The sequence below is a fragment of the Spea bombifrons genome, chromosome 7, assembly GCF_027358695.1.
Source record: "Spea bombifrons isolate aSpeBom1 chromosome 7, aSpeBom1.2.pri, whole genome shotgun sequence".
Classification (NCBI taxonomy): domain Eukaryota; kingdom Metazoa; phylum Chordata; class Amphibia; order Anura; family Pelobatidae; genus Spea; species Spea bombifrons.
The window spans coordinates 2,087,501-2,101,568 of NC_071093.1; the positions used below are offsets into that span (position 1 = coordinate 2,087,501).

A 14,068-nucleotide genomic window follows, 5' to 3' on the forward strand; every position below is an offset into this window, starting at 1 on the left:
TACCACCATATATATATAGATATACCCTACCATTCAAAAGTTTGGGGTCACTTAGAAATGCCCTTGGTTTTGAACGAAAAGCACATTTTTCCCGTTAAAATAACATTAATGGTCAGAAACCCTTTTTGTAACTATTTTTCAGCCAGAAATTTCCTTGTTTTCAGTGACCCCAAACTTCTGAACGATAGAATATATACTGTATATATATTATTATTATTATTATGAATTGTTGGATATAGCACCGTCGTATTCCGCAGCGCAGTACAATGGTATAGAAGCAGCAATGTTTAATGTCTGTAAAAATCGAATAATTATGCTCCATGCTGCAGCCAGACCCCGTATGTAGCGGGGGGGGGAGTGGCTCGGCGTCATGGGATTCATTGAATAAATGGATTTTATTGTTTAGGGGCGATCTGGTGCCCCGGTTTGGGGCTGTTTATAGGATTGGGGGTATTTGCTGTGGGTGAGCTGGGGCAGTTGAAGCCCCTCATACTGACGTACAGATGGTGAGGTCGCCCCGAGCAGACTCCCATGACGTTAATCCGGGAGACGCTCGATCTCCCTGCGACAGCTGAGGCTTTTCAGCGCGTTTAGTGAGGATTTCCAGCCCAGCGACGGCTAATTTTAGGGCTAAAAAAAAATTAGGGCTAATTTTAGGGCTTTTCGGAGAGAAACAACGCCTCCAAATTTGGAATCCCGAGGCCTCCAGCCGGACGGGACCTGCGACGCTTCCGGCTCCCCCGTGGGGGACTGACAGCGGGGTCTGCGGCCCACCTGACTCGGGCTCGTCGTCCGTCACGTTCGGAGGCAGGTGGGGGCGGAAGCTCGGAGACGGACCTCACGGGGGTCACACGGTGACATCAGATCACGCGGATCCGCCACTTTCCCCAAAAAGCCCAAAATAAATAATAATCCAAATGAAATGATCCGTAAAACAGAAATAAATGATGTGAGAGACGCGCCTGATGCGCATGAATAACCAGTCCCTGAAAATGGGCGACTTCAACCAACAATATGAGCCAATCCGCTGACACGATCCTGCGCAGAATCGGCCGCCATGCAGGGGGGGTGCATTCCGGAGCTTTAGGGTCCTCACTGTCGTCCGTTTGAGCCGAGCTCCTGCGCGACGGCGGGGACTTCGTTACCGTTACATCAGAACGAAAAGCTAAAAAGAGGAAAAAAGAGATAAGCAGCTCAAATATTAACTAAAGCTGAGACTTGGGTTACACCGCTGATTGTTACTCTCCGATTACCACCAATACTGGGCGGGGGGCAAATGTAACTCTGTGTAACGTAGAAGTTCAAATACTGAGTGATTTTTCACTTTTTATACCTATTGTTTCCTTTTATTTTCAATATTTTGACACCTGTAAGTAGGATACCCCCAAATGTCTCTCTTTGCCCCATAACTCCCGACACCCCTCTCTCCTCCCCTGATGCCCCTCTTTCCTCCCCCGATACCCCTCTCTCCTCCCCTGATGCCCCTCTTTCCTCCCCCGATACCCCTCTCTCCTCCCCTGATGCCCCTCTTTTCTAGGAGGTCAGAATGTTTGCTGGGTATGAGGGGATCGCAGGGTTCTACGGCCCTAAAAGCCCCGATAATGTGTATAGAAACAGCAGGGAACGGCTTTATAAATTAAACGAGGGAAATAAACCCCATTATTATTATTCTTAGTGCCGCGGGCGCCGTGGAAGTTGAGAATTAATTATAATTTCCCCGCACTGTAGGGGGCAGAAATTTCACGATGATTTGCGTAGCGTCTGCACCTCATTTATTTTGGATTCTTGGAATTTGACAGCCCTGATACCGAGTGTCCTGACTCAGCAGGACTGATTCTCTCCGTAACATTCTGTGACTCCAAAAACAACAAGAAATAAAGCCGGGGTGAGAATAAAGAGAAAGCCAGCACTGTATACAGTAATATACCCCCCCCCCAGCGCTGTATACAGTAATATACCCCCCCCAGCGCTGTATACAGTAATATAACCCCCCAGCGCTGTATACAGTAATATAACCCCAGCGCTGTATACAGTAATATAACCCCCCCAGCGCTGTATACAGTAATATAACCCCCCCTGCGCTGTATACCGTAATATAACCCCCAGCGCTGTATACAGTAATATAACCCCCAAGCGCTGTATACAGTAATATAACCCCCAGCGCTGTATACAGTAATATAACCCCCCAGCGCTGTATACAGTAATATAACCCCTAGCGCTGTATACCGTAATATAACCCCCAGCGCTGTATACAGTAATATAACCCCCCCAGCGCTGTATACAGTAATATAACCCCCAGCGCTGTATACAGTAATAAACCCCCCCCAGCGCTGTATACAGTAATATACCCCCCCAGCGCTGTATACAGTAATATAACCCCCAGCACTGTATACAGTAATATAACCCCCAGCGCTGTATACAGTAATATAACCCCCAGCGCTGTATACAGTAATATAACCCCCAGCGCTGTATACAGTAATATAACCCCCAGCGCTGTATACAGTAATATAACCCCCCAGCGCTGTATACAGTAATATAACCCCCAGCGCTGTATACAGTAATATAACCCCAGTGCTGTATACAGTAATATAACCCCCAGCGCTGTATACAGTAATATAACCCCCAGCGCTGTATACAGTAATATAACCCCCAGCGCTGTATACAGTAATATAACCCCCAGCACTGTATACAGTAATAACCCCCAGCGCTGTATACAGTAATATAACCCCCCAGCGCTGTATACAGTAATATAACCCCCAGCACTGTATACAGTAATATAACCCCCAGCGCTGTATACAGTAATATAACCCCCAGCGCTGTATACAGTAATATAACCCCCAGCGCTGTATACAGTAATATACCCCCCAGCGCTGTATACAGTAATATAACCCCAGTGCTGTATACAGTAATATACCCCCCAGCGCTGTATACAGTAATATAACCCCCAGCGCTGTATACAGTAATATAACCCCCGGTGCTGTATACAGTAATATAACCCCCAGCGCTGTATACAGTAATATAACCCCCGGCGCTGTATACAGTAATACAACCCCCCAGCGCTGTATACAGTAATATAACCCCCAGCGCTGTATACAGTAATATACCCCCCAGCGCTGTATACAGTAATATAACCCCCAGCGCTGTATACAGTAATATAACCCCCTTTTGGGGTGAAGCCGCCCCCTTTAAGCTCCTGAAGGATTGAGGGAAGTAAAGCGTCCTTGGAATCTCTCAGCGCAGGTTGCCAGCCGCTCAGAATGACCCCCGGCCCCTCGTCTAATTATAACCTCCGCCAAAAATACTGTTTGCTGACAAAGCAAATCCCCCCAAACTATCCGAGCGCTTATTTTACCCCAGCCCTGATCGGGGGCCATGGGGGGGGGAGATTCGCATTCGGAGAGATATTGATCTTTTCTATGCTAGGAATGCTGTTTCTATACACATTATCGGGGCTTTTAGGGCTGTAGAACCCTGCGATCCCCTCATACCCAGCAAACATTCTGACCTCCTAGAAAAGAGGGGCATCAGGGGGGAGAGAGGGGCATCAGGGGGGGAGGAGAGAGGGGTATCAGGGGGGGAGAGAGGGGCATCAGGGGGGAGGAGAGAGGGGTATCAGGGGGGGAGAGAGGGGCATAAGGGGGGGGCATCGGCGGTGGAATGAGAGGCATCTGGAATTTGGGTCTGGCCAAACTAAACTGAGACACTTGGCTGGAATGTATAAAAGTTACAGGAACTCCCGGGGGCCGATACGTTTTTACCTGGTTTTGGACGGAGCCCAAATTTGAAATAATAGGAACGGCGTCTCGATCAGCCCAAAAAAAGTTTTTTTTTTTTTTTTTTATTAATAGTTTTAAGAGATAACGGCAAAAGATGATGTGACCCAAAGGGACATTGGAGGAAAAAATCTATTGAGGTAACATAACCTCTATGTAAATGTAACTGAGAGGGTGGTAGATAAATGGAATGGCCTCCAAGCAGAAGTGGTAGAGGGTAATACAGTGAGGGTATTAAACATGCATGGGATAGACATACGGCTCCTGAATCTAAGACGACACCAACGACTGATTAAGGTTTGAGTCTTTACAGCAGGAGAAACGGGCGACTAGACGGGGGCCGGATGGGGCCGATCTGCCGGCAGATTCTGTGTTTCTGAGTTTATTTTCTGTTGATGTAAAATTCATGGAATTTGTGTTTTTGTTTCTTTAATTCTGGCCTCCAGATTTTGAATTTAATCCCTGCAAGAATTTAAGTTCTACAAAAAAAAAAAAAGGGAAGCTTTCCGAGCCGACCGCCTTCTGCAAACATTCCTGGAGACTCCGAAGAAACGGGATTTGTGGCCAAGTTTACGAGGATCTGGAGTCCGGCCGAGTAACGACTACTCTACAAACATCATCCGCCCAGCAGCTCCTCCCTCCGGGGCTATACGGAGCATTTAGTGGAACTGAAGGTCGATAGTTTAGTAGATGTTCCCCCGTACACGTGATTGGTTGGCAGGAATTGGGGGTAATTACTGGGTATATTTCCGGATGTTGTGTTGGGGTCCCATCTCGTCCGTCACTTGCGGTTATGTGGAGGGTAGATGGACGTCTTCGTAAGGAATAAACAGCGAGAGCCGTAAAGATACGGAATCCGCCGCCGAGAGTCACGATGAAAACGCGGAGGTTTTGTGAATACGAGGAGAATCCAGCCGGGGAAATAAATGTTTTTTTCACGTAAAATGCAGTTATTTCTTCAAATGTTATCCTTCAAAATTCCATGTTTTTATTTATTTTTCAAGTGACGAATATTTTGCGATTTCTCCGAACCGATGAGTTCTGAAGTCTTCCGGGAGGTCGTTCCACCTCCGAGGAGCACATTGCTTGGGGCGAGGGGGAGGCGCGAAGGCGAATTCGGTTTTTTGGATGTTTTTTTATTAATATGGAAATTAAATGAGGGGTCGGGGGCGAGATATTTGCACCAATTAATATTAAAGGGATTTTAGTTTTTTTTCCTTACTATTTTTTATCATTATTATCTACCTTCATCGCAGATATTCGAACATCGCCGTCCTGCTACGATGCAGAAAAAGAAAGCAGTCATTCACAGGCCCTGCAGCGAGGGGGCAAAGACGTTGGTGGGATCTGTCGCCACCTACTGGTAGAGAAGGTAATAGACAATTCCTCACAAATTAAAAGGTCGGAGAATAAAGATTGCGGAAACTTTCAAGAAACCGCCGTGCAGAGGTCGGGTCATCAGAGGTCATTCTCACAGATATATATATATATATATATATATATATATATTACACACACCGCACCGGGATCCATTGTACAGCGCTACGGAATATGATGGCGCTATATGTAACAATAAATAATAATCTTACCCGCCTCTCTGCTTGGCTGCAGCAAAACTGAATAATTCTTAATGTTGGAAAGTTAAATCTGAGGGATTTTGCTCATGGAAGCCTCCATCAGGAGAAAAGCTGCAGCTTCTTCTCAGAGACTTCCCAATGCGTTATAGAAGTGGAGCCGTCACGGCTTTTTGCATTAATTAGATCGTAAGCTCCTGGGCGCAAGGTCCAGGAGCATTTAGACAATTTGTCCTCTCGAACAAACCTCATCAGATCCGTCCTCATTTCCTTCCTTATGTTTAATCACAAAGAAACAAAGCATTTTAAAAGAAGGACTTTTTAGGTTGTTGAGTGGCAACCAATCAGTGCCTACTTTGGTCTCACATGACAATTAAGTGTTCCCAGATAATATATTATATATCTCCCCCATCCAGCAGAAAGAAACCTCAAAAATGTATTCCAATAAATATTTTATTAAGTAAGAAGTACAAATTACATTAAATCTAAGTAAAAAAAAAAAAAAAAAAAAAAAAGTCATAAACAAGTCTTTATTTTATCTTAAAATACAATCATTTACTAAAAACTAAAAAAGGCTGATCCGTATTCGTCATGTTTTAAAAACCAGCAAAACGCAGGAAGTTTGTACCGATTCCTACAACCCACTGATGGGCATCGTTCTATACTTTATATACCGGGGGGAGAGAATTCGGAGGGTTAAACGGAAGAAAGAGGGGAGAAAGAAGAAAAAACAAAAATGGGGGGGGCACCGGGAGGTGTTTTAAATTAAAACTTACTCATTTTTAAAGGTCTGATTTGGTTCAAAAAAGTAACAAATTTAAGTTTTAAGCAGGAGGTCCAATCCTTCCAGCCTCAGAAAAAAAAAAAAAATAAGTATTAGGTTTTTTGTTTTTGTTTTTTAATGAAAGGAAAAAAAAAAAAAAAAAAAAAAAAAAAAAAAATTGTATATATATGAAAATATCCAGAGCTGTAAAAATGTAAGCCTTAAACTGCAGGGGCAACGAACGCTACCCCCCCCATCCCCCATCAGCCGCTCCGCTTGCCTTACCATATACGCACCCACTGTATACATCACGAGACGGACGGACGGGATGCTTTCCATCGCTCCGCCGTAATAACGTCTCGCGCTCTGATGAAGAACACTCGCATTTTAGTCCAGCTGACGTTCGCGGCACGAATGGCATCCGGATCGTCCCAGACTTTGCCGGGAGGTTAAAGACCCAAATATTTTCCACCGAATACAAAAAGCAGATATGATTAACTCTTAAAGCACAACGGGTCTTTGTCTATACAATCCCAGAGCTACAGACGCTCCCACCTGCAGTAAAGAAGGGCCGAACAGATCTACACCTGGGTATAAAGCATGATTTGGGACGATCAAAGGGGAGAAAAAAAAAAAAAAAAAGGAAAAAAAGAGAAAAGGAAAAGAATAATAATAAAAAAAAAAAAAAAAAAAAAAAAAAAAAAATCTAAATTTGAATTAAAATAGATTTTTGCGGACATTTTAACCTCTAGACCTGCGCGCCTACGGTAAAAAAAGTGTCTAGAAGACAAAAATCTAACAGAAATGGATCCAAAAACCATCAGATACGGCGGTTGTCCAAACCCCTGCCGCGCGCGGGGGATGGGCGATACAGTACTAGGAAAGTGCCAGGTAGCTCGTTGCATTTCGTGTCTACAGAAGTCTAAAAAAAGGTTGGAGAGGGATTTTGCCATTTAGTCCAAAAATTCCAGTTCGCCATTTTTTTGTTGTTTTAATCCCGTGAAGTTCGTCGGTTCGGGGCGACGAGGATTATTTACGGTCCACAAAACGCACGTTGATGGCGTCGGCCGGGCAGAGCAAGCCGTGAGTTTTTGGGTGGACCGTCTGCGTCTTGGGCGAGACCCTCAACTCGAACTTCTGAAGAACCTGTGGAAATAAGAACAATGAAAAACGATATATAAAGCTTTTTACTAAACGTTTGTTAATGAAACAAAGTAACCGTCGCCCGGCATGGAACACGGGGAGCCCGGCATGGAACACGGGGAGCCCGGCATGGAACACGGGGAGCCCGGCATGGAACACGGGGAGCCCGGCACGGAACACGGGGAGCCCGGCGGGGTTCACACGGCGTAGACTTCACCTGGATAAGCGCCAGATGGATCTCCAGCTCCGCTATCCTCCGTCCGATGCAGCTGCGGATCCCGTATCCAAATGGGATGGAGCCGAAGTTATCGACCCGGTCTAACTTTCCGTGCCTCAACCAGCGCTCCGGCCTGAAGTCCTCCGGAGCCGAAAAATAATCATCTTCGTAGGACGTGGAATAATGGCAGAGAGCCAGCTGGGTCTGGAACATACAACAGGGGATCACGTCTAGATTAATTAAACGCCCAGAACCGGGAGAGGGGGGTGGAGATTCAGAAAAAAGTCTAACCTCAATAAAAAAAAAAAAAAAAAAAATTATTATATATATATATTTTTTTGGGTGGGAACATTTGATACAAATGATAAAAACTGAGAATTAAAATTATGGGGGGGGTGTATGTATATATATATTTCCAGCCCATGGCCACTAAGAAGAAAAAAAAATAAAAAAAATTGGAAAAAGGAAAAAAAAATACAATACAACAAAGTTTTGATCATCTGTGTAACAAACAAAATAAAAAAAAATAAAACCAAAACTCACCCCTTTGGGAATTAAGTATCCCCCCAGGATCAGGTCGTCTTGTGTAACTCTTCCATTTCCTGGCAGCACCGGGAATAACCTGCAAATAAATAAAACACGTTATTCCCGCAGCCCGGACGCGTTTCGTTTTATAACGCCATTCGATAAGACGGCTCGGTGGAATTCAGAAATACTAACAGATGTTTAGTCATCAAGATCTAAACGGCGGCTTCTGGAATGATCTTCTCTCCAACTGCTGTCCCGCTGCCTGCACACAGCTGTAGCGTCGTTGATGATACCCCGTTACCCCGTTGATACCACGTTACCGGGGCACAAGAACCCCAAGCTACCCCTCACCTCAAGGTTTCCTTTAAGACGGCCCTCACTAACGGCATCTTCGGGACGTCTTCTGCAACAGGAACCGCGTCTTTCCCCAAGTTCTGGACGATCTCCGCGTAGACGGCTTGTTGGACTTTGGGACTTTTGGCCAGCAGGTAGGTCGCCCAAGATAACGTGAAGGAGGTCTGGAGAGACAGAAGGACGTTCGCTATACAGAGGTAGGGGGTAGAAAGCTCGGTACTTAAAGGCAACGGTGATGAAATTCATCAATACATTAATTTTCATACAGAAACAAATAATTCTAAGAGGTAAATTTAGTAAATAATACTGAGTTTTTGACAGTTTTTTATCTTTTTTTTTTTTAGCGTTTTTAAATAAAAGGTTACCGTGTCGACCCCGGCCAGCAGCATCTCAGTCATATTGGCGTAGATCTCCTCCATGGAGAGCTCTTTACTCCTCAGCAGACACGTTAGAAGCCCGCCGTGAACGTCTTCTCCCGAGCGGAGCGAGGACTCGATCTCCTTCAGCCGGTTATCGACGTGTATCTGACCTGAGTGACCAAAAACACACAGTCCCTTAGTAAAGAGATTTCCCCCTGCGGGGTTTAAACTCCGCGGCGGTCGCGCGTTTCTCGAAGACGCCGGCAGATCGGTAACGGGGGGGGCTCCTTACTGAACTTGAAGAGTCCGTCCCACGACCGGCAGAACTCTCTCCACGGTTTGGGGATGAAGGGTCTCAGCCACTTGGGAATGGCTCCTGCGTACATCGTGGTTTTGAACATGCTGAACATTAGCTCCAGGGCTTCGATGTACTCCAGGGTCTGCTTCGGGACCTCGTTGTCCAGACATCCCAAGCGGCACTCGTACAGGATCGTGGCGACAGCTACATAATAAAATAAAAAATAAATAAATCGGGGACAGGAAGGGGTTAAAACAGAATTGGAGCGGAGAAGGAGAATATTCATATTTTAATAAATCGATAAAAATGACCATTCACACCATCCCATTACCCACCACGGGTAACGAAGTTCTAAATTAAAAAAAAGTCACACTGGGATTTATTCACTAAAACGGTCGATCCGCAGGAAAGTTCTAAACACTAAATGACTTTTAGAGGTCTGTCTGGGTTATATTTATTTATTTAGTTGAGAAATAAAGATGATAAAAATGAAAAACATAAATAATGTAACTGCGGCTGACAGTGGAAATCCCGATGCGATGTCACCGCGTCGCTCTGTATGACATCATTTCGGAGTCACTGACCTTCCATGGAGTATTTGAAGTAAAGGTCGTTGACGTTGGTCACAGTCTCGTCGCCCTCTTGGGTTCTCAGGATGAGAATTCTTTTAATGAGGTCGCGGACCACGTCGTTCATCCCTCCGGAGTAGATGGCCACGTCTCTCGGCTTGAGGATTTTTTGTCGCAGGACGCTCCTCATCGAGAGCCACTTCTCCCCCTCCCTGAGTGTAGCGAGGAGAGAGCAGACATTACCGCGGGCAGCCAGAGAGAGGCGCCAAAGGGGAAAATAACTACATTCTACCCCTGCCACGTCATCATACATTCAGTGCATCACCTGAACGTGTAGAAGCCCCAGGAGGGGAAAAACCCCCCCTGCATAAAATTCTGTATATTCTTACATAAGAAACCAGGAAACCCCTAGGGTGGCCCAGCAGGAAGGGGTGGGAGCCGGCAGGGTGCGGCTTACGAGTTTTATCGATGCAGCCCATTGGATACTCACGCGGATATAAGGCCGGTAGATCTGCCCCGCAGGTCTCGGTACTCGTGCCAGGACTCCATGTTGGCTCTCTGGGGGGCTTCTCTCTCCGCACGGAGCACCTGCGCGATCATGTCTCGGTCAGCGATGGAGACCACAAACTGGGGCCCGAAGTGGGACTTGAAGATCTGGCCGTACTCACTGACGTGCTTCCTCTGGTGAAGAAAGACCCCAAAAAATATTCAGCCAATGAGAACCAAGAGCATGAAGAACATTTACCCCTCGGAGACTTTCAATTATAGACTGTATTATTAAATAAAAATACAAAACAAATAATAAATTACAATCCAAAAACTTTAAATGGGGGGGGGGGCAAACAAAGTCAGAATTTCAAAATAAAAATAAAACCCTCTATGGGGGTGAGTTAGAGTTTGTATTACACTCCAAATACCCCATCAGCCAGCAGAGGGCGCTCACACTCCAGGTAACAGCATCAGCTGCACGCTTTAGCTTTCCACTTCAGACGCTTCAGCTTCAGCGTGGTTCAAACAGACAAATAATCCACTCAGATCTGGGGTTTTACGCTTTTGTTCACAAAAAAAAAAAAAAGTAGCCAATTCTTTTAAAAGGCTTTTTCTGCTGCTACGGCACTAAAACCCACCCTTTTTCTCATGTAACGCAAAGATAGACTCATTAAGCGGATTTCGTGGTCAAAACTAACCCCCCCACCAAGGAGGCAATTAATAAAAGCCGGGTCATTTCACGTAGATATAAAAGTCTCCGCCTCGTCTTGTTTTTTGGTGGATTTTATCATGTTTTGGGGTCATTAAGACATCGAGGCGTCAGAAGGTTCTAGAGCAGGGCCCGGCGCACCTGAGGTTTTGGGCACAAAGTTGCCCTTTAGACTTTGAAAAGCTCAGTAGTTATATATATAGCGCCATCATATTCCGCAGCGCTGTACAATGGGTAGTTGGTCCTGATGGATGCCCCAGCGGCCCCCGTTCTCATAATTCAAGAATTTTAATGAGCATAAGATTTGAGTCGCCCCCCACCAGCCGCGATGCCCCCCCAGACCCCCCCCAGCCGCGATGCCCCCCCCCAGTCACACAAATAAACCATGGGCTCCGCTCAGCCAGCTGCTCTGGCGCCCGGCCCAGGAAACGCTTCGGGGTTCAGCTAATCCGCGGAGAGCGAGACACGGGGAGAAATAATTATACAGGGGCCGGCTTGCCGATTTATCTATACATTATACGGGGGCCGGTCCGTGGCGCTGTAACTTCAAATTACCCCACTGTATGGGGGGGGCACCTTGGATGGGGATGAGTTGAGGGGTCCGGATGATCTTGTTGGTCGTTCAGATGGATTAGGATGATGGCTGAGAGTGTCAGGATATTTATGCTTCTCGGAAAAGGTAGGTTTTCAGAGTTTTTGAACGTTGCGTACGAGGGATGCGATAGCCGGCATCCACAACCCCGCCGAGGTGTAAATTAAAACTTACTGCCAGCCAGCTCGGCAAACCTCGGAGGTCCCGCGTACACGTGCAGAAAGTGCTCCCATTCGTTTCAATGGAAGTGTTTTCCTGCCACTGATTGGCTGCTTCAATTAGTGGTGAATAGAGCAGAGGAGGCTGGGAGCTGCAGCTTCTCCCCAAGGCGAGTGCTTTTTATTGTTCACCTTTCCAGTGAACCTATATTAATGTCCAGCAGCTTTAAGCCGACACCACTCACATCATGCAAAGGCGTAGAGATCACACAGTCAGGACGTAGAAGTGTTAAAAAGTAGTGCAGTCACCATAGCAACCAATAAAATGCCCCAGCTGATTCGCAAATGCTGCTCTTTGTGACTTTGGGGACCACAACTCCCATCATGCCTGTGCTTAGTGGCAGATGTGGTGGCCAGCAGCTGGATTCCCAGCCACACCCCTCACCTGGTGGGTGGGGCCAGAGCGGAGCTAAACGTGTTGAGGAGCGGCCAGGAAGTAAAGCCGGCCCTAGTGGGAGTGGTCGGTGACTAGAGCCCCGCCCTAGTTGTATAACTGCCTCCTGGGGCACGTGCAGCTGATGGGATGCCCCTCAAAGGGTTACAGTACAACCCAACAACCCCTGCACTTTAACCCCTGTGGTGCTGCACCACTGACGGCAAGCGCTGTACAAGTTAACCTCTGCTCTTCCAAACACGCGATGGATTAACCCCTGCAATGCACTGAAGCCCGATTTGCATGCTGTGTGTAGCGAATAAACATTAACCCCTGCAGGCTGGGTGTGGGTGAACCCCCTGCGGCAAGCTCTGCAAACATTAACCCCTGCGATTCCATTCATAGCCTGTTACCCATTGTCTACAAAATATGACAACTGCCCCCCCAGTTACCCCCTTTACTTAGGGACAGACAAGGAGCGCAACAGAGCCCCCGGGACAGACTGCCCGTCAGCCTACTGGGGACCCTCTACCAGACCACACCTCCAGGTCATAAGGGCCCCCACAGCCAGCTCGCAGGGCCCCCCAGACCCACCCCACCTGCGGTTTCCCCCATCCTTAAGGCCCCCAGACCCACCCCCGTGGGGCCCCCAGTACCTGGATCTCATGGATGCGGCTGAACCCGTCCCTCCAGAAGAACTCCAGCAGGTTGGTGAGGGTACCGGGACCCGGCATGTCCTTCAGCCCCTTCAGCAGGGGGGTCTCCCGCACTCCCGGTCCGGTGGCCCCCTTGGCCAGTCTCCTCCTGCCCCCCTCCACCTCCTCCCTGAGGGCCTGGCCAGCAGCCCACATCCCGGGGAGCCGGTGAAGCCCCCTCCGCCAGCCCCCCGAGCCGCCCAGCTCCAGAGCCTGCCTCACGCACTGCCCCAGGAGAGCCATGTCCAGCCCCGGTGCGGTGCGGTCTCTGCTCGCTGCACAATGAGCTTCCCTCCGCAGCTGCCTGGCATCAGCTTACACTCCATTATTAAAGCCCCCTCCCCCTGGCTGGGGCAAGGAGGGGGGGCGGGGGGCAGACATGGAAATGGGGCCGGAATCAATAGCCTCTTGTGCCTTTCCTTAATCACACGCGGGGGGCAATCCCCCCCCCCAGAGGGGCACTAGATCTGTAAATACCCCACGCTGGGGCAGTTACACCTCCATCATAGAAAGGCTTTTACCCGCACAAGGGGGGAGAGGGATGCGTTAACTCTTTAGCTACGGTACTTTGTTTCCCTTAAGATTCCAAAGCGAAACATTTAAGGGAAACATTTGTGGCCTAAGAAAAACAAAAGTGACAGATCACTATTGGTTGCCATGGTGACTGCATCACTTTGCACACTTGATACATAAGGAGCGCTTTAAACCGCTACAGACCAGGATTTTAGCGCTTGTGCCAAAACAACGCATACGAACCCAAATTACCAAATCGATGATCCCATTTTTTTTAGCACTAAATGCCAACTATTTATAAACTATTCTTATTTACTATTTGGTAAAATCACAATTTTCCAGAGTTTTGGGTTTTTTTTGCCTTTCTTTTCGTCGTAAAACAAACAGGGTAAATTGGGAGAATTGTCGCTGATTTCCTTATAGTAACTTACAAACGTGACTTGATCCTCAGCAACGAGGCAGACGGCAATTGTTAGAAATTCCAAAAGAAATAAATCAAAGTTATTAGTGTCTTTTCTGCAAATATAAAAATGTTCCTTAAAATGCAAAAATTTGGAAAAATGAAAAATCACAATAATTTTCTGAATTAGCTTCAGACTAATAACTATCCCCGTTGTACAGCGCTGCGGAATATGAAGGTGCCATATAAATCAATAAATAATAAATAATAATATTTAATTGTATTTTGGCTAGAAACATGCAAGACGTCATTCCGGGGGAAAATAATATTTTTATTTATTGATTTATATAGCGCCATCATATTTTTGGGGGCTCTAAATCCCACGTACAAGCGATGTGTATATATATATATATATATATATATATATATATATATCTATTATATATTGTTGGTTTAGTAAAGTCACCAAAGGGTTAAAGCCGTTTCATGCAGAGTTTTACA

General features: G+C 46.7%; 1 protein-coding gene across 1 annotated transcript; it reads right to left on the reverse strand.

Annotated features, from left to right (window-relative positions):
* Positions 1 to 6,808: 6,808 nt before the first annotated feature.
* On the reverse strand, positions 6,809 to 12,919 carry LOC128501736 (cytochrome P450 27C1). Its single transcript, XM_053471338.1, has 9 exons — positions 12,616 to 12,919; positions 10,069 to 10,259; positions 9,594 to 9,790; positions 9,004 to 9,213; positions 8,718 to 8,881; positions 8,350 to 8,516; positions 8,014 to 8,092; positions 7,471 to 7,674; positions 6,809 to 7,256 (listed from the first exon to the last, which is right to left on the reverse strand). The coding sequence occupies exons 1-9, from the start codon at positions 12,895 to 12,897 to the stop codon at positions 7,140 to 7,142; spliced, it is 1,611 nt and encodes a 536-aa protein (XP_053327313.1). The 5' UTR covers positions 12,898 to 12,919; the 3' UTR covers positions 6,809 to 7,139.
* Positions 12,920 to 14,068: the final 1,149 nt, after the last annotated feature.

What these genes read in the sequence shown, in the direction of transcription:
- LOC128501736 (XM_053471338.1), bottom strand. Translation starts at nt 12,897, where the DNA reads ATGGCTCTCCTGGGGCAGTGCGTGAGGCAGGCTCTGGAGCTGGGCGGC. An exon ending in TCTACCGGCCTTATATCCGC is followed by an intron (nt 9,791 to 10,068) that starts GTGAGTATCCAA and finishes CGCTACACTCAG; the next exon opens with GGAGGGGGAGAAGTGGCTCT. An exon ending in GTCTTAAAGGAAACCTTGAG is followed by an intron (nt 8,093 to 8,349) that starts GTGAGGGGTAGC and finishes ATTTATTTGCAG; the next exon opens with GTTATTCCCGGTGCTGCCAG.